The 26,221-nt window shown below is 44.7% G+C and overlaps 1 protein-coding gene across 4 annotated transcripts in view; it reads left to right on the top strand.

Annotated features, from left to right (window-relative positions):
- The window catches only part of LOC119453305 (uncharacterized), a 28,929-nt gene extending 4,464 nt beyond the window's left edge, over positions 1-24,465 (top strand). For 2 of the 4 annotated variants that reach the window (XM_049667753.1, XM_037715343.2), the window contains 12 exons: positions 1,699-1,803; positions 3,844-4,098; positions 6,034-6,118; positions 8,438-8,587; positions 9,670-9,968; positions 10,773-10,958; positions 13,038-13,128; positions 15,165-15,335; positions 17,232-17,420; positions 19,873-20,008; positions 21,541-21,611; positions 23,234-24,462. In XM_049667753.1, the coding sequence (XP_049523710.1) occupies positions 1,699-1,803; positions 3,844-4,098; positions 6,034-6,118; positions 8,438-8,587; positions 9,670-9,968; positions 10,773-10,958; positions 13,038-13,128; positions 15,165-15,335; positions 17,232-17,420; positions 19,873-20,008; positions 21,541-21,611; positions 23,234-23,503 (2,008 nt within the window). In that variant the 3' untranslated portion in view covers positions 23,504-24,462. Of the gene's footprint in view, positions 1-1,695; positions 1,804-3,843; positions 4,099-6,033; positions 6,119-8,437; positions 8,588-9,669; positions 9,969-10,772; positions 10,959-13,037; positions 13,129-15,164; positions 15,336-17,231; positions 17,421-19,872; positions 20,009-21,540; positions 21,612-23,233 lie in introns of all 4 variants that reach the window. The other 2 variants (XM_049667752.1, XM_037715342.2) reach the window with 2 other exon arrangements.
- Positions 24,466-26,221: the final 1,756 nt, after the last annotated feature.

Below are 26,221 nucleotides of genomic sequence, written 5' to 3'. Positions count from 1 at the left end.
TCTTTTGATTAGCCTTTTGTGCGTTGATGATTAGCCAACACATCAGTGCTTATTGCTGTTTCTGGCTGTGGCTTTTTGGTGGTCCCTGTATACTCTGTTACATACATTGCAGGCAATGCTGCGAAAGATACAGAAGTAATGCGGCCATAGAAGTACCACTCTGTGCATTTCGCAGTGCAGTGGGTCTTTGATCTGCAACGCTTTCTAAAGAATTAGCTACTTTATGTAGTACACCTGCGACTTGTCGATGCATGTGTATGTCAATTCACATATTATGTGTGCACCTTTGTGTCTTCTGTATGCGGCATACTATGTTTTGGTATTTTATACCAATAATATTTTACCCCATAGCTTTGAAGTTAATTTTGAACAAAACTGACGGGGTTACAACGCACAAGGGGTTGCACAAGGATATAATTTTCACTCACACTTTACCTGGCCATTGGCCATGTCATTTCGAGTATACCATTTATCATCAGATCAACAAACATCAGATCATTCGGTTTAGTCAGTCCTTGGTTAGAGGCACTAGAAGTCGTTGAGTACTTATCGCTCTATTTCTGCCATGTGATATTTTGAGCGTGCTTTTTAAGAGGGACAGTTGCATGTCTGCAGCCGAGAATTTCTAAGTGCTTTTGTCTGGAAACCTTCGTGGCACACAGCACATTTCATCCTTTGCGGTCATATTGGGTCTTTCTCAACACACACTTGTTTGCCTTGGCTTCTTCTTTATTTACTTATTTATCCAGAAACCTGCATTGATCCCAGTTGGCCATTATTGTAGTAGGGGGTCGAAACAATAACCTTAATAAAATCATGGATGCGTACAGACACAGCTGTCACTTGTACATTCAACTAAAGCATACATCTTGCAAGGATGAAGAAAACGTATTTGCAGGAACATCCACAACACTTGCATCCAACTAATTTCACTCATGGATCGTAAAAGGAAAGAAGGAATGTACAAATATGTTCATACAACATACATCTTTCTGTTTGTTGCGGCACCTTTGGGGAACTTCTCCAGCTATTGATAATTAAAGTTAGTCTGAGTGCCTGAGTATGAGGGCAGCACGTTTGAAGTAATTCGTGCGTGCTCTTTACGGCACGAAGTACTGAGACGATGTGAACGTTTTCTTTATGTGTGTTTTTTAGAAAGAACTTGCGTGTGTGTACTGAATTGGAAGATGATATTAGTTTCTAGGAGAAATATTTTCCGCAGGCGAGAGTACTGAAGAGTGAAGCAACACTGAGGACCCTAGCCGTTGTGGGTGATGTGGGCTAGAGGCTATACACCGTGCAAGAGGAATTAAGAATTCATGAGTAAAGAAAGTTTGCTTAAGTAAAGCACTTGTCATGTCACAGAAACGGTGAAAATAACAGGACAGTTAAGAGAAAGAGACAGACTGTGTGATCTCTTTGTTGTTGCATTCTTTGCACTGTTTTCTTTATGTAAATACCATGTACCACCTAGTCCAACAGCATTTCCGCCTTTATGCATTTGTTAAGATAAGCGCTCTTTCTGCGTGGCATCCAAAACGTGCGAAATTGTTCCTGACTAGACCAACTGCGAAGTGGGTAAATTGCTCGTGACTGCAAAGGGCTAATGCTGTAGCTATCAACGAAGGAGAGTGCTGCTTTCGTTTTTTTTTTTTTTTTTTGTCACGGAACAACTCAGTCCATGTCTTTTTCCAGCAGTGTTGAGGATGTTCCTGACAACCCAGCAGTCCATTCCGAAGAAGTGGCAGTGCTCACCGCTTCTGCTGAGAGCGAGAAGGCCAAAGAACCCGAAGACACAGCCGTGTGAGTGCGTTTTGCAGAATTACAGTGTACCTAAGGAAAGACTTGATGGTGGTCGTTATATATTCTGAGCTTTGTGTAAATAGATTTAGCGCCAGGTATATTATTTGTCCTGTTAAACTGCTGGCTGACTTGTGCTCAGAATTTGGGTTCAGTTTAATGCCACATCTGCTAGCCTTACTTCCGAATTTCGTTCATGATAAAGCCAACTGTGCATTGTCTGCAGCGACACCACTAAAGATATGTAGATTTTCTTGGAAGCAAATGGAGGAACTATCTGTCGCACTACATTAAGAAGTGCATTCCACCGTAGCAGTGGCAGATGCTGCTAATTTGCACCCCCAACTTGCTTTTTGCCTGAACCAGTACAGTGAACATTGGGCAGTTCCATGCCCATGTGCAAATTTATTTGTTTTTATATTTATTTGTTTATATATTTATTTATTTATCGCAGTGCCCACAGCACCAACAAGGCATTATCGAGGCGTGGTTACACACTGCTCGAGTTGAAATCACGGAATATTTGCGTAGCATGTGAACATCACAAGCAAGCATCTATACTAGACTTGTAAAAAAGAAAATCATAATATGTATATCACATTGAAGAACAAGCATCAAATACTGACTCAGGAAAAAAACAAAAACATTTCATGTCGCATTACTATTCATCAAATACAGAACTTGAGTATAAAACACATATTGCATAAATGACAAGAACAAAATACTTGGATTACGTTAATAATTACATTCTTCACTCACTTACCGCCTTCCCACAATGCTCAGCAAATACAAATAGGCCAAAACTACGTCGCGTACCTAAAAACACATCACTGCAAAAGCTCTTGTGAATGCACATTTTTTTGCATTGCCTGAGAGGTATGGTTTATTCATTTTTTGGCACTGTTCCAAGTTGTGATGATTTTACTCTTGCTGTATGTCTTTTTATGTTGTCTTGCCAAACATTTCTAACATACACTATGTTGCCGTCTCCGCTGCCTGGTTTCGTGGAGAGGTTGGACCAGTCAAGATTCCGTTATGCAGCATTTATCCTGCCATCCTCCGTTACTTATATAGTATATCAGCATACGGTAAATAAAAATATTGTCTCCATCTCTCTCTTGCAGCAGAGGAAGATGACATTGTGTGCATCTTGCGATCTCCACTACTAGAGCCTGCTGTTATTGCAGCTAAAGAGTTCAGTGCCTTAGGACTCAATCGCTTAAGTTTTCTGATATTTTTATTAATGCAGTATTTACTCGTGTAACGTTCGCTTTCATGTAAAGCCGACCCTTGTGTAAGGCCCACCCTCGTGAAAAGCCCGACCCCCCCAATTTGGAGCCTGAAAACTTGAGCAGTTTAACACGCGCATTCGGGCACACATTGTCTCCGAGGTCGGGTTGGCGTGTGCCGCTGAATCTCGGAGGCCACGCTGCATGCTGGTTCATTTCTGCAAGTCGCTACTAGATGGCGTTAGTTACTCTCCTGCCCTTAGAGCTAATTTTCTTCTCCCATGGTCCTGCTGTTCCTGCCGACGATGGCATCACGATTCGTCGTCATCATCGTATCTCACTAGATCATGAGGTATAAATACTAGTAGGTCGCACTATTGGCTGCGCTGGCTCTATTGCAGCTTGCTGTTTAGCTGCCATCTTGCTCTTGGCTGCACAAAGAGGGCATCGCTGCAAAGAGTGCACGTGGGTATTGAATGCATGGTGTGCGGTTTTAATCATCAAGAGCTTCAAGCTGACGGGAACCTCAAACAGTAATACGGTGGACGGCACGGAGGACGACCAGCTTTGGAAAAACGCCGATCTTGTCAAACGACAAGGGCAGCCAATGCCATGAGGATGATTGATTAATAAATCTGTTCATAGTTGGCCACCGGTGTTTGTGTTGTTCTTCACAGCAGCCAGAGTATAGTTTGAGGCTTCAGTGGACAGCCAAGGCCCACACCTTGTTAAAAAAGTCAGAAAAGAAAAAGTGCAGGCCTTATACGAGTAAATGCAGCATCTTTTTTTTTTTTTTCGTCTCTCTTTGTGGCAGGAGGTTGTCACGTGTCACGGAGGATCTGCGTGCAATGCTGCCTAGCCGGCCAGGCGCTGACGACTTGCCGCCGCCATCGAACATGACGATCATTCCTAAGCACGAGCACGATCGCAAAGATTACCTCAAGTTCAAGTTGCCTCCTTCCTTCGGCGTCTGGTGCGACATCGCCCTGGAGAGGAAAGCGCTGATCACCCCAAAAATGAGGAGGCACATTATCTTTGTCCTGTTTCAAGCCTGCTACAAGATCACGCTGTAAGACTCTTCTCGATGCTTCGTTGCATGATTTCGTGTGAGGTAAAAAGGAGTTTATCTGAATTTTTGTCATGCTATTGCTACAGATAGAGACGAAAGTACACTCAATGCATGCACTAAATCTTCATCTGTGACTACTAGATCGACTAGGCTTTGCTAGTTTTGGTTTCAATGAAGCGCCGGGGACATGGCTGACAATAACATGGCACACGGTCATGCAGTCGGAGTCCGAATTATCGCACAGTGCGTTGTAAGAGGTTCGAAATTTTGGTCAGCCTTATAGATAAACTCTATGGGTCTAGTGGCAGTGCCGCAGAGCTGTCAGAATAACCAAGCTTGCCTAAATTATTAGTGTCTGAATTATTGGTTGGTGACTGTATTCGTTCCATGGAACATCTACAAGTTGGTTCTATTGAGTAGACAGCAATGCTGTGCTTACATAACCAACAGCTTCAAAAAATTGGTTGATTACTCATTGCAGGTGCAGTGGAAATACCTTAAGCACTTTTATTTGCGACAAAACTAGTCTGTAAATATTCCAATCTATTTTGTCATGAATCTGTCTCTTTATCTTGACTTCAATACTGCCCTTTGCGATATTGTGCAGAATTTTCTTTCTGATTTCTATCCTGCCATACTTATTTTTAAATCTCCATGGTCTTTTTTTGTCTCCAATCCAATTTGTATCCAATTTACTTTCTTTCTTGTTCTGACTTTCTTTTTGATGATTCCTGGTCATCCATTTGCACTTAAAATTACTTTGTACGTACCTTGTTGCCAACTTTCTTGACCTCTTCCTCCATACTCTGTCCATGCTCTTTTGAGGTACAGATATTTGTGCACTTTAGCCGCCCATTTACTTTCATTTATATGCCGGAGTCTTTCCTCAAAATCAATTTTGCTCTACCTTTCTCTGAATTCAAAAGAGGCCCAACCCATGTCACTTTGCACTGCCTCATTTGTGGTTTTACTGTGGGCCCTCTGATCCAACTGGCCTACCCATCTTTGGCTATATTCCAACCCCGGCAGCATGTCTGATTTTTAGCCCAAAATGGCTTTTGCAAGCATAACACTGGCATCATTCATCATCATCGTCAGCCTATATTCATGTCCACTGCAGGACAAAGGCCTCTCCCTGCGATCTCCAATTACCCCTGTCTTCCGCTAGCTGATTTCAACTTGCGCCTGCACATTTCCTAACTTCATCACCCCACCTAGTTTTCTGCCGTCCTCGACTGCGCTTCCCGAATTCTCTTGGTATTCATTCTGTAACTCTAATGGTTCACCGGTTATCCATCCTACGCATTACATGGCCTGCCCAGCTCTGTTTTTCCCTCTTAATGTCAACTAGAATATGGGTTATCCCCGTTTGCTCCCTGATCCACACAGCTCTCTTCCTGTCTCTTTTCGTTAGGCCTAACATTTTTCGTTCCATCGCTCTTTGTGCGGTCCTTAACTTGTTCTCGAGCTTCTTTGTTAACCTCCAAGTTTCTGCCCCATATGTTAGCCCCGGTAGAATGCAATGATTGTACACTTTTCATTTCAACGACACTGGTAAGCTCCCAGTCAGGATTTGACAATGCCTGCCGTGTGCACTCCAACCCAATTTTATTCTTCTGTAAATTTCTTTCTCATGATTAGGGTCCCCTGTGAGTAATTGACCTAGAGAAACGCACTCCTTTACAGACTCTAGCACCACTTACTGCCACCATTACCCTCTTTCCAAATTCATCGCACCATGTCACTCTTATTATAGCCCCTGGGCTGCAGGTCACTCCTATGTTTTCATAATAAATATTTTTTATTCATGTTAGCCCCAAAGTGCTCTGTGTTTCATTACTGCTGTATTCTGCTTCCTGTACATTCTTGGATTATCTTGGTGGACAGAATAATCGACTAGTTTGCATTGAGGTGGTTCGCAAATTTCTTTCACAGGTATCCAACCATGAGGCTGTACAGAAGGGCAATTGACTCGCTGGTGGTGAAGTACCCACACCTGGCTGAGGGGCCTTTCAATTGGGTGAGATGCCATTGGCACGTGTAACTGCAACTTATTTTCTCGCTAGCAGCAAACGTTCTGGCCAGGTCTACTTGTTTTGTAGTGGCAGACGAAAGACTGCTCTAAAAAATTGGCGGAAATCATATTTTTGTCACGGGCCATCTTTTTTTTCTGCTGCTCCTACTGCAGTTTAGTACAGTTAACTAACGCTCAAGCCGACCTCTCTGCCTTTCTTCAAATAAACCTCTCTCTAGTACAGGAAACTGACATGCGCCGTTACCCCGAAGGGAGCACTTGTCATCACTTCATCTGCATGATGCCGTAACTAAAATTACCGAGTCATGCTTGTTGGCAGTTGTGCGTTGTGTGTGTTTCTGCGACAGCAGAAACACACTCTTGAAACTGGGTCTGCTGCATCTGTCTGTCTTTTACAGCGAAGGAGCTATTATAGGCTAGGTTCCAGGAGATCGCGTCCGGCAACGGACGTAGATAGACTGGATGTAGATCTACAATTTCAGACACGTCGTGCCACCTTGTGGCGTCGTATGAAAACGTTGGGATGATGGCGTTTTTTAACTTCGGGATGGAAAAACAGTTTCAGACGCATTGTGCCACCTTGTGGCGTCGTATGAAAATGCCGGGATTGCAGCGTTTTTAAACTTTGGGATCGTACAAAACTTGAGCACCACACCGCGCTTTTCGCAGGAACTTGATGTGTGTTTCTTCGTTACGTGACGTAGCTCACCCTGGCAGCCACGCGAGCGCGTCAGCGCTAGTACGCGCGCTGCGATTGGCGTATCCGTCTTTAAATGCATGCTGCCCGCTAGGACCGCGAGGCGGAAAGAAATGTGAACCGTCCATGTGGCCCCGATCCCGCTAACTTGGAATGTTTGACTGGAGCAATGGTCAGTCACCACCTACACAGCTTTGTAGGTGGTGACTGAGGTCAATGACCTTTTGGTGGTGACGCTGTGACCTACAATGACCAATGGTGGTGACGCTGTGTAGGTGGTGTAGGCAGTGCCATTCCACAGCGTGCAATGGCACTGAATTTTTTGTCGCGCCATCACCATTGTCATTGTCATCACCTTTATCATGTTGTCATGGATGGGCCACTTGGTCATTCTCTGCTGTGCCTTTGTCATAGGTTAACAAAAAGCGCCCAGCCGTCGTCGGTAAGATTTGAGGTCATGCCCCTGTGGCAACGTGCAGTTGGTGGCCGGACATGCTAACTACCGCGATATTGCACTGCTTTGAGGCTTGGTAAATTAGCGCAGGGTTTGTGCACCACACTGATTCTGATGGTGGTGACCCCTGTGCTTGCATTTTGGAGGCTGCACTGTACAATACTATAGCAAATGGGGATGACACATGCATCGCAAGAAAAGTAACTATCACTGTCTCTGCATTGCACTGTGGCCGAAGCAGTGAATTTTTTTCCCATCTTGCATGAACCTTTTAGTTGCAACGCTTGAGCCATACATGTCCAGGCCATAGCCTCTGCTTTGCTTGCCATAAGCGAGCCACCCTCGTGAACTTGGTTGGCGTTGTGCTTTTGAGTTTCATCATTTGAACATATTTTTCATTCCTTTAGTTATCATATGTCCAGATAATTAAGCTGAAACGTTGCATGCGTGGTGAGAGAAAGTGTCCTTTTCAGGAAAGATGTCTTTAAGTAATTTTTCAGGTCAATACAAGGGATAAACTGTACAAGTAACATATTTTTTGAATTCGAAGTAAACGTGCAACAATTAAAATACTGTCGCCAATGGATAATTTAGACACGACGGGGAATGCCTAAAAGTCTGAATAATCAGGAGTCCGAAATATTGAATTCACTAGAAAGCAAGGAACTTTATTCCGTGAGTGGGCGAAAAAAAGTGTGCCGTGTTCCCGGATGGCCACTTTTGGGCTGCTTTCACTTTCGCAGGGATTTTGTGCGACTAGTGTCAGGCGCATCGACATCTACGGATGATGGCATTCTTGGCGCAGTGCCAAGTGCACTGTCTTATCACAATGCCAGGAACGTTGTCATCTGTCAGTGCGTTATTCCACTTGGCTTGCTGGCCAAATTAATACACAGTCGAGGAGGGGAAGTTCAAATTATTTAAAGGCGCTTTGTAAGTTTTTCGAAATTTCAGTCATCCTTGTGCATTTCATCTACGGGGCCAGTGGCAGTGCTGTCAAGCAGTTCAAATAGTCGAGCATGTTCGAATAATCGGTCGGCGACTGTATCGGTAAACTTTGTGCACTTTCTTACGAAAGGACTCGGCGGGTCGAATGGTTAACAGGATTTTGTACAATCTAGAGTACTTTACTTAACTCAGATGCTACTTTCAGCAATGCTGGAACCTGGCCCTGAGGAGCAAGTTTAAGAATGTACGACGGAGGCTCCCAGAAACGCCAGGTCTCATGGGTGAATCAAGAAGGAAGTTTGGTGGGAAGCGCACACTGGACGACGTCAGGTATCAGGTGGCCAAAGAGCGCATGGTAAGTAGCAGGTCACATTTTTTTTTCATATATCTGCTAGCATATCCTGCCAGCAGGTATCTCAACAAGGTTTGTAATGTAATTGTAATGCAATAGGTGGCACAATCTTGCCACAGACAACGCAGCGAGTGCTGTTTGGGTGAAGCTTGGAGGGCACAGGGCGTCAACTTGAAATTTCAGGAGCGCCATTCACCAACGTATATGCATTCTTGATGAAAATGATTAATAGCTGACTTCGATGACCATGGTTGCGAAGAAACTGTCGAGCACATCTGTCAAAATTTCTGTCTTCATTAGCAAAAAACATTGGGTACTATGTATGTATTATTTGTCAGAATTACAAGGTAGTGCAACCTCTATTTGCACATACCAAAACGAAATTAAAAAAAATGGAATTGCAGAATGACACCTCGACTGTGGGACATACAGACAGTCCAGTGAGCGCAAACCTGGGAAATGGAGGCGGAAAACTACCCCAGTTCAGGGCACCGCCACTTGGTCTGGCTCGTTGTCTGTGCTATTGTGCTTGATGATTCTTCAGAGTCAAATCTTCATCGCCTTTATTGTCCAGCAAATAAGCATTGTTACTGGAACGGCCGTCATCGAAAAGAAAGAAGCCTGCAGTGTGCTTCATGGCTGCATGTGCAGCCCGCAGCGTGGACACCATTTTTGAACTTGGTGTTCATGGGCACAACTTCAGAAAGACTGTTACTGCCTAGCGAAAAAAATACAACCTTAACACTTTCAAATATACCTTCTTGAGCATATTTTTGCAGTGGCAAAGTGTTTTTTGTTGTTCTAATTACCTTGAGCAGTTTGAAAAGTTTGCGGAAACTTCATGATGAGTTAACTCGTCATTGGCATTTAATTAAGCTGTTATAGCCTGATGAGTAAGAGTTATGAGTAAGAGTAAGAGTTATATAAGAGTTATGGATTAGCAACTAGCCTGAACCCACGCTTTGCTCGGTTAAATCATATGCATAGTATGCTTATCGACAGCGTACTGCTCTCTAATTTGCATGGAACGCATGGTCCAGATGAAGTATGTGGTCTTGATGAAGTTTTCTTTCTCCTGGCTGCAGGCTTATGGTGTTCCAGCATTGACCTCTTCCGAGTTGTCCGGCTGCCACAACCAGTCCGGTGAGGACGATTCCGTTGACACCGAAGTCGCACTATACAAAGCAAAATCAGAGGAGCGGGACAAGGAGGCCACTGTCAATTGTGCCAACTTAAACAATACTGTGTTGGAGGACGTCACTGTTTCTGACCTGCTTGGTATGTGCACGAATGAAGCCGCAGCGGAGAAGCTTGTGGAGCAAGCTGGTGGCAGGGCACTGGCAGACGAAGAGATGAGTGATGGTGGATCATCGCTCGAAGGGAGGTAAGTTCACATTTTCGGAACATTGTGATTGCCTTAAAGCAAAGCTCGTGCTTCGACGTGTTGCGTGGGCCACTGCAATACAGTTGAACCTAGTTATAACGAAGTCGTATCTGACACGAAAATACATTCGTTATGACCGATATTAGTTGTAAGCACACATTCGCTACACCCTGATATTGGTTATGAATTTTTATACTCACTTCGTTATATCCGATAATTCGTTATATCTGTGTTTGTTAAATCGACGTTCGACTGTAGTTCACAGCTTTAGTGGTTTGCAAGAGCGACCTACTGATGTGACTTCATGTGTAGTGCTAGTTCACGGATTTGTGCCTCTTGCCAGTGTCATGGGTGACATTCGGCACTTTTTTTATGGAATGTAAGGTTTACGCTCAAGATCAAAGAGCTCTGACACATGTGCTCATGTGTAACCTGATATGTTCTCTTATGAAGAATGACGTCATGCCATCATTGGTTTAATTAAGCTGTTATAGCCTGATGAGTAAGAGTTATGAGTAAGAGTAAGAGTTATATAAGAGTTATGGATTAGCAACTAGCCTGAACCCACGCTTTGCTCGGTTAAATCATATGCATAGTATGCTTATCGACAGCGTACTGCTCTCTAATTTGCATGGAACGCATGCAAATTATGTCGGGCTTGACATTGTTCCGTACTTTCTGCAAATTACCTTTATGCATGTTCTATTTCTGTGAAATGAGCACATATTCATGCATTTTTTCATCATGCCGTTAGCAACAAGCTCTCTCTGTTTTTCTGTCTGTTTTCTTTTTGTGCTCTAACAGTCAAAAGGCATTCAAAACATACCCAGACAGAAAAGCGAAATCCCTAGAGGACAGGGATGACATGAAGTTTGAATTGCCTTCCTTTGGAGTGTTTGAAGAATCCCTGAGGACCAGGCAGCAAATCACCAGCAGGCTGCGGCGCCACATCATCACATGCCTCTTCGAAGCTTGCTCCAAGATAACTCTGTAAGGCACGCCCTGTTATTGAGTGTCACTTCTGTCCTGTTCCTTTCGTGCATGCCTTTATGTATGGCGTCTATGAGCTTGTAGTAGCCTCGGTTTAGATACGCCCGTACCACGCTGCCTAAGAGACAGATATCTGTGCATGTATAAGTGCATAGATACATGATCGCTACCAGTATCATGATGATCACTACCAGGTACTCTTAATATTGGGATAGCATTTGTATGGACACTTGTTCACATCCTCGGCAGTGCCGTTGTCGCCGCAGTTGTACAGTATAGACCACTTATAACGTAACCGCTTATAGTGCAGGACCGTACCCGCCATGGTTGATCAGTGGCTATGGTGTTGGGCTGCTGAGCACGAGGTCGCGGGATCGAATCCCGGCCACGGCGGCCGCATTGCGATGGGGGCGAAATGCGAAAGCACCCGTGTACTTAAATTTAGGTGCACGTTAAAGAACCCCAGGTGGTCCAAATTTCCGGAGTCCCCCACTACGGCGTGCCTCTTAATCAGATTGTGGTTTTGGCACGTAAAACCCCATAATTTTTATAGTGCAGGACCGGATATAATGTGGTCTTTTCAGACTCCTGTTAATTTTCCCATAGCACTCTATGTATACGCATATCGCTTATAGTGTAGTTGTGGGACACGAAATACCGGTTACAGTGTGGCTGCCTGGAAGTTCGGCAGTCAACCTAGACGGCAAACGCTCCCCTGAAGCCACAAATACCGTATTTGCTTGAATCTAACGCACACTTTTTTTCCGATAAAACAGGTCCAAAAATTGCATGCGCGTTAGAATCGAGTACGACCCTAAAGCTACGTTACCCTATAGCCGTCGGCATTTCAACATGGCCGCCTCGCACGCGCGTTGAGCCTAGCTACCGTAGCTTCCTCCATGTGCTGCAGTACACGTGCTTAGGCCATAGTCTACCGTCTGTCTTCACGTTCTGTGCGTCTGCTCTATCAGCATGGAGTGCCGAGTTCATCATGATGTCGCATTTAAAAGGAAAGTGATCATGTGTGCGGAGACGGATGGAAATCGGGCCGCATCACGGGCGTTCGGAGAATCCGAAACTTGTGTTCAGGACTGGCGCAAACAGGAGGAGAGGATTTTCGCCAGCAAAGCAATGCGGAACGGTTTCACTGGACCGAAGCAGGACGTACGTAATCTGCGACGATCCACTTCGGCGATACAATCGCCTTGGCCCTATCTTGAAAGCAATCTGTGACGGGGAAAGTCCGCCGTGCGCCGTGTTTTCGCCGCTTATAGGTCGCTTTGAAGCCAGAGGCATGATAGCATGAAGGTCAATTCGCTCGCCGCGCTTCGTCACTCGAGCGTTTTGACAGTTCGTTTCCGCGGTCAACGAGCGAGATGTGTTCATGTTTGCCTGTGCGCGCGTGACACCATGCTTGTTAATTTATTTAGTAAGCGAATACGGAATCTAGAGCACGGTGACAGCGACGGCAGAAATGCGCCTGGAGTGTCCATTATCGCAATAAAATAGTTCTTTTGGTTATAGTGCGGTACCGCTTATAGTGCGGATATTCGCGACTCCGGCGACTTACGTTATAAGCGGTCTACACTGCAGTGCCCTCACCTTATTGGCACGTGTGTGCAGACCATGTGTAGAGGCATGCAGTGCATTTGGCTGCAAAAGCGACAAAGCCAGGGGTACACCGTCCTGTTCCGCACGATCGACTCTGCCAGAGCCAGGACAGCGTTCTGGTTTCTGCTGGTAGTGTTCCTGCTGATATGCAGTGTGACTACCATATTTTGGTGGTACATTGGCTCGAGTTAAATGGACAGTAAACATGTCAAGCTGAATCTACGTAATCCTTTCTCTTGACGCTTACAAAGGCCAACGCTTTTCCTTCGGTCTCATCTTGTGCATAGTTTGCTAAGCTGCTTTCAATGCTTCACCGTCAGGTGAAACTGCAATTTTTTTTTTTTTGAGTCTGCTGCAGGGCTGGTCTGTTTTTATCTTAGTCTTGTCTTCTTGGTCAAACTTGGTGTTTGCCAAAAAAGTCCATATGTCCATCATACAACTGGTTTTGAAATATTTGGTTTTCCACAGATATCCAACATCACATCTCTACAGGACTGCTGTGGACCTTCTGCTGCATAAGTACCCACACCTTATTGACACCACTGGAGAAACTGGGAGGGTAAGATGAATGATTAGCGCTTGTTTAAGCATTGTACAATTCAAAAGCAAAAAAAAAAAAAAATGGGTGAGCAAAGGTGTGTGTTCTGTGGTAGTCTTTAAAAGATCAAGTTTTCTTGTACAATTGGTTAGCGACCACTTGCCTATCTTACTTTTTGCACTATAGTGCAATGAAACAGTCGGTCAGTCAATCTGTTTATCAATCAATCAGTTCTAGTCCCGCATTTGTTTTATCTGCATCTCCTCTTTGTGTCTCGTTTCTATCATGCTGATAACATTAATCTGGAATTTTAGTTTTCTATTACAAAATGTGATGGTGACAAGAAAAATGTGTGTGTTGTGTTTATCTGTTTGCAGTTTTCTCTGTACTTAACAGTGAGAAACCATTTGATTGAGCACTGACATATTTTTTCGGGTTCATTTGCTTTAATACATTCATACAGGGTGTCCTAATATATATCATGCACCGAGATAAAAAGGCGCTGATCATTCTACACAACACCAAGAGCATGTTGATTAGACTCTTGTTGAGAAATCGTTAATAATTTTTTAAATTCCTGATATCCAGTTATTTAGTTAAACCGAATTATCTAAATTTTGAATTGCTGTTATAATTATCAAGACGTTAATTAGACTGTAGTAGAGAAAATCAAAAGACATGTGAAAATGAGATATTTTCAGCAGGGGTGCACATTGCATGTTTACTTTTTACGCAAATAAAGAAAGGCCGCGAAATGTGAAAAAAAAAAATGTTTCAGTTTCACCCCTAAAGGCGAAGCGTCAATTGCGATAGCAAATTAGTAGAGAGCTATACAGAGTAAGGATAGTGTATCAGCTGTATAAACTTGGACATGCAGCAGCACCAGCAACGCGCAGAACTGTTGTCGACGCCGTCGACGTTTTGCCCGCGTTCGCTTCTAACGCGCGTGGCGTTGGTGACTGTTGCTGGCGCCTCTGGGGGCGGCTCGGAGGTTTTCGACGAGATCAGAACGGGACACTCGTCGAGCAGTATCGGAAGTCTTTACCACCTTCTCGCCTCGCAGCATTTTTATATAAATACGCATTTGGTGCTGCAGCTAAATGCTGCCTCCCCTCCCTCCCTCCCGTCCCCCCACGGCCTTTCGCGCGACGGAAGAAGTCACGCTTGCTCTCCACCATGCGTTTGCTCTCTGCCGTGCGTTTGCTCCCCATGAAAGCGCACGTCCCTCACGCCCTTCACTCGCACATACAGGATACGGCGCGCGGCGACGATTTCATCGCCATTGGACTCTATACGGAACCTCACGGTGACGGCGACAGCAGAAGTCCGCTTGAGGTGTCCATATAATTGCTATTGCAATAAAATACCACTTGACTGTGCACCCGTGTGCACGGAACAGCAGCACCATCACACAGTCTCAGTGGAAAAGCAAGTCGTTCATCTCAGGCTCACTGTTCAGGGCAGCACGTTTTCATGATCTGGATATGCTGTAATCGCCAGGAGCTGTTTGTGCATCGTTGAAAGAACACCGTGCGTGATGTTATCACTGCTGTTCAGCCAGTAACAGATGAAAAGATTGCTTTCCCACTGAGTCTGGTTGATGGAGCTTCTATCCCGTATGCACTAGTGCACAGTCGCATGATATTCTGCGGGCTTTCTGTATTTGCCAAAAAAGAGTAAGCATGTAATGCATACTCTGTTGAAAAAAATTCAATCTAAGTCTCTTACAATTTTCTACAACCTCCTAATTGACATCAGAACAACGATTAAAAAAGTGAATTGGTTTTATTTACTAATTGAATGTCAGTGACTAATAAATTACTGGTGGTTTCTTGAAAGACTAAACAATATGCTCTTGGTCTTAATTTGCGTAGAGTTATTCACGTTTTTTAAAAACTCTGTGCATAAAGGCTGGGACAGCCTGTATATATTTTTTTCAATTTAATCTCTGGGGCATGCACTGAGGAGTTTCTTAGCTACGTATGACGGTAATGGGACTAGTATAACATTTCTGTTCATTGGTTAAGGATATGACTGAAAGAATCGTCTGCTCACAGGAGTTGTGGGTTGACTCGCTGAAGTCAAAATTCAAGAACGTCCGACGCCGGCTGCCAGATAACGTCTGGAGCATGAGCGAGGTTCGAAGCAAGTATTCCACTTCTGCCAGGCGTGCCACCATCCTAGAGAAACAGGAAACAGAGGGTGTGCGACGCGTCTCTCGTCCTGTGGTGAGTGCCATGCTATTGTCAGTCGGTTGATTGATTCACCAAGCAACGCTATTCTGTGGCAGTTCGAATGTACACGCTGTACCGATATGACAGGGAACTCTTAAGCTTACGTTTAAAGAGCCCTGAAATACCTTTTTAAGTAATCGTAAGATGGCCTCATCATTGGAGGGCATCGCCTCACGTAAGATGACCTCATCATTGGAGGGCATCGCCTCACAAATGTCCTGCTGCAAAAGTTTTTCAAATCCTTCAAGTATAATCGGAGCTAAAGGTGGTTGAATGTTGCCTTCACACTGCTGCGCAGCTTTCGCTCTTCTCTCATCTCCTCTAGCATGCTGGAAGCTACATAGGGGGGCATGTCAAAGCAGCAGCAGCCATGACGCCCCACCCAAAAGTTATGTCAGCTGCACGTCGAGACTTTGGGCATTTTGTCTTGTGTTTTTCTTTGCCCACTACTTCCGGTTTGTGCGTGTGCAGTGTTTGCTCAGCACGAGCGCACGAAAAGTCATACTCATCTGAGCCACCGCTTCCTTATTTTTTCGGAAGCGGCCCTTTGTATATGGTTCTCGAAACGAGCTGGCGATTTACGCTAAGCCTGATGATCTGCGCTAACTATACTGGCTTAACTATTGGGTGACTGTTCGTCATGTTGACTGCACTCGACCACCCATGGACCCCGACCTGTGTGCGTGCGTGAATTGGATGACAGCTGAGATGGGTTTTGATTCATAAGTTGATAGCAGTGCCTCGTAAAATGGCATGGGAAGGAGGTGTACCCGAATTGCCGATATCAGCTGGGTACTTTGACACACCCGATGGAATGTTCTCGTGCTATTGTTGACACCTTTGCAGCCAGCAACAACTTGCCGATAATGTTGTTTCCTAGACGTCTTGACAACCGTTAACCTCAATAAGAGCTTGGGCCAACGCATCAGTAGATAATGGGAGCAACATAACACACAATGTAAAACTATGGCAGCAGCTCAACTTCAGTAGAGCCAGTTTCACAGTGATCACAAGGAAACTGAACGAATGATAGCAATGCTGCCCACACGCTTACATTCGATAATTACTGAAACTTTCGTGATTAGGCTGCATGCAATTGAGAAGAAAACGCAACATTGAGCAGACGACCCTCACTCGAGACCAGATGTGCAAAGGCGAAATACTTTTTTGGTCTTTTTGAGATGGCAGATATTTTTTATTTGTGTAACTCAAAATTAGCAATAACAGTATTACTGAAAATGTTCTAGCAATCACGAAACCTACCCAACAATCTATTGCACCTGTTGGGCCCCCTCTTCAACCTGCTTGTTATGGAGTAGCTGACAGCATAGGCAAAGAAAAGAGCAAGCAATCTACTATAAACTACTGTAAATTCCCTGCTGCATCTAGTGCAATAATATTTGGCCCATATGTTCACGGGCGCTTCATCTACAGATTGGGAACATTCTTTTTACCACATTCAAAATGTGTTTCGGGGCCCTAAAGCAAGTAATTTTCTTTTTCCAACTCTAAAAAAAAAATCCATGAGGGGATTCCTAAGCATGAAATCAATGTAGTAAATAACAATGAGTGAGGTTCTGGTTTACACATTTGCATGAATTGTTTCTTGAACACAGGTAAAGTGCTTCCTTTCATATTGGTGCAGAGTGTATGTTGTTGGCAAACAAGATAGGTGCGGTCCTGTCTACTCATTTCTACTCGGTCGACTTTAAATCAGTGCTCATCCATCTTCACGATAAAGAAGCAACTAGTCCAACATTGCGTTTTGAGCTGCTCAGAATCTTGTTATGTTAGGCTGAATTGTAGAAAATGCCTTTCTTTAATGCAGGATTGCTTTACGCACCATTTCTGTCAGTGATCATTGAAGTAAACCTTCCTGTGCGTTTGCAGACAATCGAAGACCTGTTGGCAGCTGGCGACAACATTTCGCAGCAATCTGGCCCAAAGGCCCCCACAGACACAGGCAGCTCAAACGATCGAAGCCAAGTGTTGGCCGTGAAGGAGAGGCATGACAGCATACGGGAGATGACAGTGCAGCAGGCCATTGCGGCCTTCCCTTCTTACAGGCAGGAGTCTGCTGTAAGTTCACTGTCATTCTGCAGTGATAGCTGCCATTGCCGTTCCTCTTACTCCGGTGTTTCACGATAAATGCTGTTGCTGTTCCCTTTGCTCTGCTGTTTCACAGCAAAAGACGATGTAGCTGTTCTCCTTCCTTGGCTATTTCATGATGACTGCCATTGCTGTTTCCCTTGCTGTGCTATTTCAGCGATACCTACCATTGCTGTTCCTCTTTGCTATTTCACAGTGGTAGCTGCCATTACCGTTCCACTTACTTTGTTTTACAGTAAAATCTGCCATTGCTGTTCTTACTCTGCTATTTCACAGTGATAGCTGCTATTACCGTTCCTCTTACTCTGTTTTACAGCAAATTCTACCATTGCTGTTCGCCTTACTCTGCTGTTTCATGACATTAGCTGTCATTGCTGTTTTCCTTACTGCTGTTTTAGTTATAGCTGCTATTGCTATTCCCCTTTGCTATTTTGCGGTGAAATCTGCCATTGCTGTTCTTACCCGGCTATTTCACAATAGCCGCCATTGATGTTCTTAATTACTTCACAGCGATAACAGCTATTGCTGTTTTTCTTTCTTATTTATGGTAGCCCACTATATCTCTTGCCTTTTTTTATTTCTCAGGAAAAGCTGCCATCACTGTGTCGTACCGTGCTATTTCACAGTGATAGCTGCTATTACCGTTCCCCTTACTTTATTTTACAAAAAAATCGGCCATTGCTGTTCTTACCCTGCTATTTCACATTAATAGCTGCTATTACCGTTCCCCTTACTTTATTTTACAGAAAAATCTGCCATTGCTGTTCTTACCCTGCTATTTCACGGTGATAGCTGCTATTACCGTTCCTCTTACTCTGTTTCACAGTAAAATCTGCCATTGCTGTTCTCCTTACTCTGCTATTTCACAGTGGTTACTGCTATTACCGTTCCTCTTACTCTTTTTTACAGTAAAATCGGCCATTGCTGTTCTTACCCTGCTATTTCACAGTGATAGCTGCTATTATAATTTCCCTTTGTTTTACAGTAAAATCTGCCGTTGCTGTTCTCCTTACTCTGCTATTTCATGACATTAGCTGTCATTGCTGTTTTCCTTACTGCTGTTTTAGTGATAGCTGCTATTGCTATTCCCCTTTGCTATTTTGCGGTGAAATCTGCCATTGCTGTTCTTACCCGGCTATTTCACAATAGCCGCCATTGATGTTCTTAATTACTTCACAGCGATAACAGCTATTGCTGTTTTTCTTTTCTTATTTTATGGTAGCCACTATTTCTCTTGCCTTTTTTTATTTCTCAGGAAAAGCTGCCATCACTGTTCGTCCTTACTATTTCTCAGTGATAGCTGTCATTGCTGTTCCCCTTTGCTATTTTACGAAAGCTGCTATTGATGTTTCATCTACTCCACTGTTTAACTGCAAGAGCTGTTATGCATTCCTCCTTCCTTTGGTATGTAACAACGATAGCTGCCATTGCTTTTTATAACTGTTTTGCTGTGATAGTTGCTATTGCTGTTTTCCTTTGTTATTTGTCAGCGAGAGCTGCCATTGCTGTTGATATTTACTATTTCATGATAGCTGCTATTGATGTTTCCCTTACTGCACTATGTCACAGCAATAGCAGCCATTGCTGTTCTCCATCTCGAGATGATCATTATGCTGGAAACTCGTCAACATTGTGAAATGCTTGCACAGGTTTGCCTACCTGCGCAGGTTGATTTTTAATTGCACAGGCGTATGCAAAGTTGCAGTGTGACCGCTTCTTTTACTTTTTATGGCAGCAGTCGGATAAGATCAATAATTTCAACATGAAATTCCGCGGTTTCGTCCGAAGAGCAAAGCACTGACAGCGATAGCAATGTTTAGCTGTGTGCTCGAGCTCGTTGGTCGGTGTTTAATGATATGCATAGTGGCATGTTGGCGCGATCCAGCACCTGAGATAACTATTCCTGCAGAGCAGTGGCTAGCAGGTGTACCACAACGCTAGCTTAGAGTTACTGTATGTGGCTCCAGTAGCTCTATACTGGTGTGATGAGCGCTGCCAGCGTCGGTACCACTGTATCCACCAGTGTGATATGCACATAGCTGAAACGCTGCTCCACCTGCGTTCACGTGCACGATGCTCATGCCAGCAACAGAAGCCAGAACGCTGCCCTTGTTCTTGTAGTAAAGCGCACTGTGCGTCTCTGAAAACTTCTAAACCTCCTTGTGCGGGCCTTGCATGCACCATCCACAATGGCAGCACAACAGTGATGGCTCTAAAAGTGTTCAACGCATTGGTTAAACACAGCGTCACAAGGGGCCACTGCGGCATTGGTGTTTGAATCCAAGTCGTCTGGTATTTCAATGTATGGCTGCACTATGATAGAACTCTCTATTATAGCGGGCACGTCATGAAAATAAGAACGCCTTGGGGTTCGCCATGTATGCTGGTCATCTTAACTTTTCTGTAACTTTCTCCTTCGTAGCTGCTTGCGGAGTTCAAGACGCTCTGGAACACCGATATTGCCGAATGCTTTGAAAAAGGCATCAAGAGGCTATTTCTGGTGCTGATGAACTCGGGGACGGAGGCCGAGATACAGGAAATTTCGCAGGCTGGAAATGGTACGTGATCTGTTTCCCACAGCCCGGTGGTGCTGTGTGGTTAAATCATTGTCATGGATCGCAGCAGGAGTGGTAACTCTGCGTGCGTACGCACTGCACCAATATAAAAGGAAACACAACCTGTGTTTGGGTGGCTATTTCTGCTGACATGTAAATCGGAGCCTTGACCACTGTTATCTGCTGTGTAGTTCAGATGTTGAAGAATCAGACCTGATTGAAACTTTTTAGCTGCTCAAGCATAGGAAAAGGAAAGATTAGTAGCCTTAAATGAAAAAAACCCCTTTGCCTTTCATATTGGTGGACTGTGTAGAACATGTGCGAAATTATCACGTCTCATGTGTAATCATTGATTGTGGATGGGAGCGCATATGAAAAAGAAAATTTAGCTGTTTCCACAGAAAAGTGAAGCGTTGACAGTCGTATCAAGAAATTGGGATATTGCACAAAGTAAAGCTATTTTCTTACTGTCACTTCGTTCGCAGTAAGTTCACACTGGGCATAATGTGCGTCTCCTTCCAGCTCCCGAACTACAGAGTCTTGTTGGAATTTTCACCTTGCCTTGGCCTCATGTTCCTTCTCTGGCACGTCATAGTGCCTCGGGTGTTGAGTTATAGCATTCGTTGCACACATTCTGCCGCTTCATTTGCCCTCACAGGTTAGGTTAGGTCACATTAGGATCAATGTTCAAGGATGCCATAACTGAAGACAGGCTTTGTTTGGGGGATGAGAAAATGGGCAACGGAATGTCGCTGCATGGTGCGGACGTTATAGCTTTTATTTTATTTTGCCACTTAAAACTGGGACGTGACGTCAGTGCCACGAGTGGCACTGGAGTATCCCAATAAAAAGATCGCATCAAGCACTTTACAGCAAGCTCGCTGTGATGACTAGGTGTAGTGGAGAATGTCCATTCTTATTGTCAGTGGGAAAGAATTGTGAGAATCATTGGAGCTTGCATAACGATTTTTGTAGAGGTGCGTGCATGTCGAAGGTGATGCGTGTGCAGGGTAATTAGGTGCACCGGGGGAGATCACCAGAGTTCTGTTACCTGACTGGGCCTTTCGAAGCTCTGTGGAGTATTCAACTGAGTATTCAACAAAAAGAAACACCCTGTATATCAAAGAGCTAGCAGACAGAGAAGTTAAAAAATGCCACTTAATGTTGCTTTTAGGCTTGAATTTTGCCATAACTTTTCGCGAGATTTCTGACTGCACTGGTGCCAAGCATAGTTACAAGTTACTTTTTGTCTGGAATACTAGAATACAAATGATTTCGATGTGCAATAAAATAGGTTCAACTTTCTTATAAATGACTTTCTCTGATTTAGAAAATTGGGGCTGGTAAAAATAGTGACAAACATTCAGTGTGATATATTTTCATTGTGTAGCAGTTATTCGCGCACCTAGACTTGCCAGTGTTGGCCTTCGTGTAGTAGTATATATTTCTTCCTTTGTGCCAGCACCACATCTTGAGCTGTGAAGCTTACAGTCGAACATTATTTGAATGCGTCTTTTGTTCTGTCTTTGCTGCAGACATTCTTCTGGTTGTGCTGGGTGTAGTTGCCCAGAGAGCATTAGAAAGCCTGGATGCCCTCCTGACAGAGGTGAGTCGGTCAAGACGGTTGCTTCAACCAACACACTGTTACTTCTCCTATTATTCTCCTATAGAGTTATTTGCAGATGACTGCGTTGTCTATCACGAAATAACAAAAAAAATCTGATAACTCTGTCTTCCAGTTTGTGTTGGACAATATTTGTAACTTTTGTAATTCCTCTCATACTATTTGTAATTCCTCTCTCAAATGCAGCAAATTTCATTAAAATCGGTCCAGTGGCTGTTGCAGAAAAATATTTTCGTGCTTTACATGTAACTGAAACGTGAAATCAGAGTTGACCCCAAAGTGAAGCTTCCTCTTAGACACTGGGGTAGTTCGATGCAACCATTACTAGAATGTTTGCTGTAAGAAGTGCCTAACTGTTGTAGCTTCTCATGAACGCTATTTAGCATGAATGCCAGGGGATAGGAGCTCATGCAGCGATGTCTATTGCGACTGTAGCCTGATTGTTTCCCAAGCAGCAGCTATTGGGTAGAGTGTATTGCTGGGCCTGTTGGTAAGCCGCGTTAAATATTGTCGGGATGTGGGGGGGGGATGCCAACGGCGCTCTGCCTCAGCACACCGAGCCTCGCGGTTGGCGCATGCCTGCCCATCAACCACGGTCCGGTAAAAGCTCGAGGAAAGAATAGACGACAACCACGGGTACACTCGGACAGCATTTATTACGACTGCAACTAACACTTCGAGCAGGCCAGCTAGCTATAGTTGACATCACTGAGGGTTCCCTCGAAGAGAACAATACACTAGTTAAAGAAGGGCTTCCGACTTACCAACTGGGGGATACGGGCGGCCGTGGCAATTGCCACGGCAAGAACGCCACTAACCATCTGCGAGAATACGAGAGCGGCGGCGGAGCCTTCCACTATCGCCGCTTGCTGGTGACCAAAGAGACTCGGGCGATGTCAGAGGGATCTCACGTGACACACCCAGTGGCGATGATGGCGCTTGCGATTCCCGTGCGCTGTCCGTGAAAGGGAAGTTTCCCCTCTCCCCACCCTGCCTGACATGCATGCGCCCGACGCGACGTTTGCCGGTCAAGGGACCCGAGGATTCCTACAATATACAACTCCAGCGTAAAAAAGATAGACAAGGATAGAAGCAACGCAAGGAAAGAGGCAACAGGCTGCTGGTGAAAATACAAGGACAGAAGCAAAGAAGGTGACAGGACAAACGCCGCCGACATCTTGAATGAAGCCAGTGTAAAAATTATGAGCACAAAGGGGAAGACAACGGCAGAACAAATGCTGAAATTCTTTTGTCTTTATTCTCACTTCTCCTCTTTCATCGTCTTTTTCGTGCTGGTTTCCTATTTTTCCAATGTATGGTTTGAAAGAGCACTGTCGTAATAGTGCCGAGTCATTGCGCACCTGTTTTAATGCCACAGGAAAAAGCCCAGGAATTAAGCACCTCTGTAGCTCGTTAATTCAGCTTACTTTATGCGATTAGGAATAAACTGACGAGGGGCTCAACCCACCGAAACCAGTACAAAAGAGTAAAAAACATTCGAATGAAGTTATTGAACGTGCCAGTTCGTAGCCAGAAAAATAGACATATCGTGCTTGCCCTTCCTAACCCTAATTGGCTTCTGCTGCTTGTCCTTTGTCTGACAGGGCTCCACGCTGCCGACACCCTGCCTCGTCAAACGGCCGACTGGGAACATTGACGTGTTTGTCAACGAGTATTACCTGTTTACCGCATCATCACTGCTCGGAGGCATGTGCGCACTATTTGCGTCCTTCTGGGTGTTCCACATCGAGTACCCTAAGGAAGCGCGGAACATCCTGACGTTCCTGGAACACGCCTTCCTCAACTTGCGTCACACCAAGCCACGGCTAAGGTGCCGGGAGCTCGTCAACCTGTACAGGAGCACACACCCGTGACGCAATATCTCAATTAATTTTTGTCAATAGGAAAGAAAGCCAAAGTTTAAACTTCAGTAACATGCAACGCTGTGGATGGACATGCCACCGTAATGCACGAGTTAGCTGAAAGGGAGCGACAAATCGTGTCTTCAGTCACATTGTGTGTCACACCGAATTGTAAGCGCTCGGACTATTCATTGTATTGTTCCATCACATGGACGTGTTTTGTGAAAGCATTTCCAAACAAGTATGAATGTATAAGTGCATTGCCTGCGTCACTTTTTATCTCCTTCACCAAATGGGTATGCAGTTGTTACCCTACTCACTGTGTGGCAAGGACTTGTTGTAGAGCTAATCACAGCCCTGCAGTGAAAAAAATTATTACACTAGCACTCCTAGATAGTCGATCACATAAACCAGACTGTTTTATGAAAGGGGGCTTAATGCTGTAGTTTCAGCACTCTTATTCGTGGGGATATATGAGAGAGACAAAAAGAACATTACTGACCCATTTAGGAATAGTTTGAGATTATATTGAGAGAAGTTGTTTAGAGTACAAGCTTATTGTGCGACAGCTACTCTGTAATGACCATAGTAAAAGTTATATTGAATTTGTTTGCCCGGGACATTTGCAATCTTGAGAGCAGGTAGCCGGTTGCGAGTTGCTGTTTATTTTTTTGCTCCATGGTTTCACTGTACGTGATTAGTAATTTTTCGTTGCTTCTCTGGTTAAGAAATACAGGCTTAATCTAGGCTATATAGGAGTGTAAAGTTGTTCAACAGCGACCGCTGTAGTGGTTTCTGCACAAAATCAAAAATAGAAACTTAAATAATAATACGAACACTTGGCCTTCAGTTTTTGCAATAGTAGTCAAGCTTTTCCTGCCAAATAAGTGAAAAGTTTAGTTAAATAACCAAATAATTATTTATTGTTGATCTTTATTGCCAATTTAAATGCTCAAATGCATCAGCAAAATCATGGTATTGTCAGTCATTGGCAAAGAGTTAAGTAGAATCAAATGCCCTCGGGAGACAACGGTTGTTATCTGCCGAAGTGTAAAATTGGTAAAATCTGCAATTTGCTTCATTATATCGAAAATTCGTTATGCTGATATTTAATATTTTATGCTAATAATACAATCGCTGATGGATTTTTCTTACACGGGAGAGGTCACAAGATTTTTCGAATTATAGGGAAATCGGAAAAAGCAAATTTGAATGAGAGACAAATCATGTTGATTTTGAGAGTCGGCGACGAAAGATGCGGTTTACTGCCGTGTCGACGGTTCTTCACATCGGCAGTACGAAGCGAAGTCAGCCACGCTTTCGCGTCCACTCCGCCCCCACGGCTGGTAGCATCGCCAGCAGTATCATGAAAAAGCGCCGGCAGCGGTGAGCGAACACTTCGTCTGCCTCTCGCCTCTACGCATCTCCGAAACCAAAGATTACGCAACCTCCAGCATTAAACACGCGGAGAGACAGTGCACAATGCCACGCCATCTCATCTCGCCCCGTCTTTGCACCCGGGCAGATTAGCTCTAAACCAGGGCACCTGTGCTACGCTGACAGCCATGCGCAGCCACGGCCGCCGCTAGAAAAGGAGATGCGCTTCAACCAGTGGCGCGAACCCGCCCCTCGTGCACGCTTGATTGCGTCGCTGCGAGTTGGCCAAACCCCCTCCCCATTTCCCCTTGCTCGCATGGGACGACGGCACTCATCAAGCCACCATCCTTCATGGAGAATCACCCTTGCACGTTTTCACTCGCACCTAAAGCATAAAGCACGCGGGGCGCGTTATGATCTTATTGTACTTGGAGTAACATTACACTGCTCCGCTTCGACGGTCGCGCGGCACGCGATTTGAGAGATGCGTTCGCAAGCAGCCTCATTCAATTTACCCATTTGACCATCTGCGCCCGCGGTGGGGGTTACAACATTTTTATTGAAAATCATGACGAGGTCTTCGGGTGGGCCCTGTTGGGGGAGACTCCCTCGGGCCCAAGTGACGATTTTCAATTGTTCCCCGAGATCGGCGGCAGTCTTAAAAGTAAGGCCTCCCAGTTAAGCTTGGAGGGGGCTGGCGAGCGTATTTGGGGGAGAAAAACCCCTACATCCCCAGAGGATGCGGTCTTTTGTTGCCAATTCGTTCATGTTACAATTTTGACATATGGGGTTAAATTCCCCATTGGTAATTATCGCCAACCTGTGTGGGCTGAGAAGAGAGTCTGCCTGAAGCTGGCGAAGGACGGTGGCTTGTGCTCTGGTAAGGTCCCAATCAGGCGCCGGGTAAGTGCGCTTCATTTCATTATACAAGTTTGTGATTTCATTATATGTGGTCAACACCTCACCCAGGGAATCCGAGTCAGAGCGGCGCGCCACCCGGCTTGTTAACCTCGGGCGATGCGGGCGCGCCTCCTCGTTCCCAGGATTTCCGGATTGGGCGGGGACCCATACTAGATTAATAAGTCTGTCCGCTTGATAAAAAGTGTAGTAATGATTGTTTTGCTTTGTAGTTTTGTTAACAGTGCATTTACTGTAATTTAAGATCGTGCTTTTGGAATTGCTAACGATTGTATGAACGAGGTCGCTCGTGATGGCTAGAGCGATCGCTTTCTCCTCCGCCTCAAGGGCGGTGAAGGGCTCCACCGTGGATGCGTTTAAATTGCAGCCGCTCTCGGTCGCTACGCTCACAACATATTTTCGGTTAACCTGCGCCGCCGCATCCACATAGGCAAC

The sequence above is a fragment of the Dermacentor silvarum genome, chromosome 5, assembly GCF_013339745.2.
Source record: "Dermacentor silvarum isolate Dsil-2018 chromosome 5, BIME_Dsil_1.4, whole genome shotgun sequence".
Lineage (NCBI taxonomy): Eukaryota > Metazoa > Arthropoda > Arachnida > Ixodida > Ixodidae > Dermacentor > Dermacentor silvarum.
The sequence above is the reverse complement of the archived record's forward strand: the minus strand, read 5'-3'. Positions and strand labels throughout refer to the sequence as shown.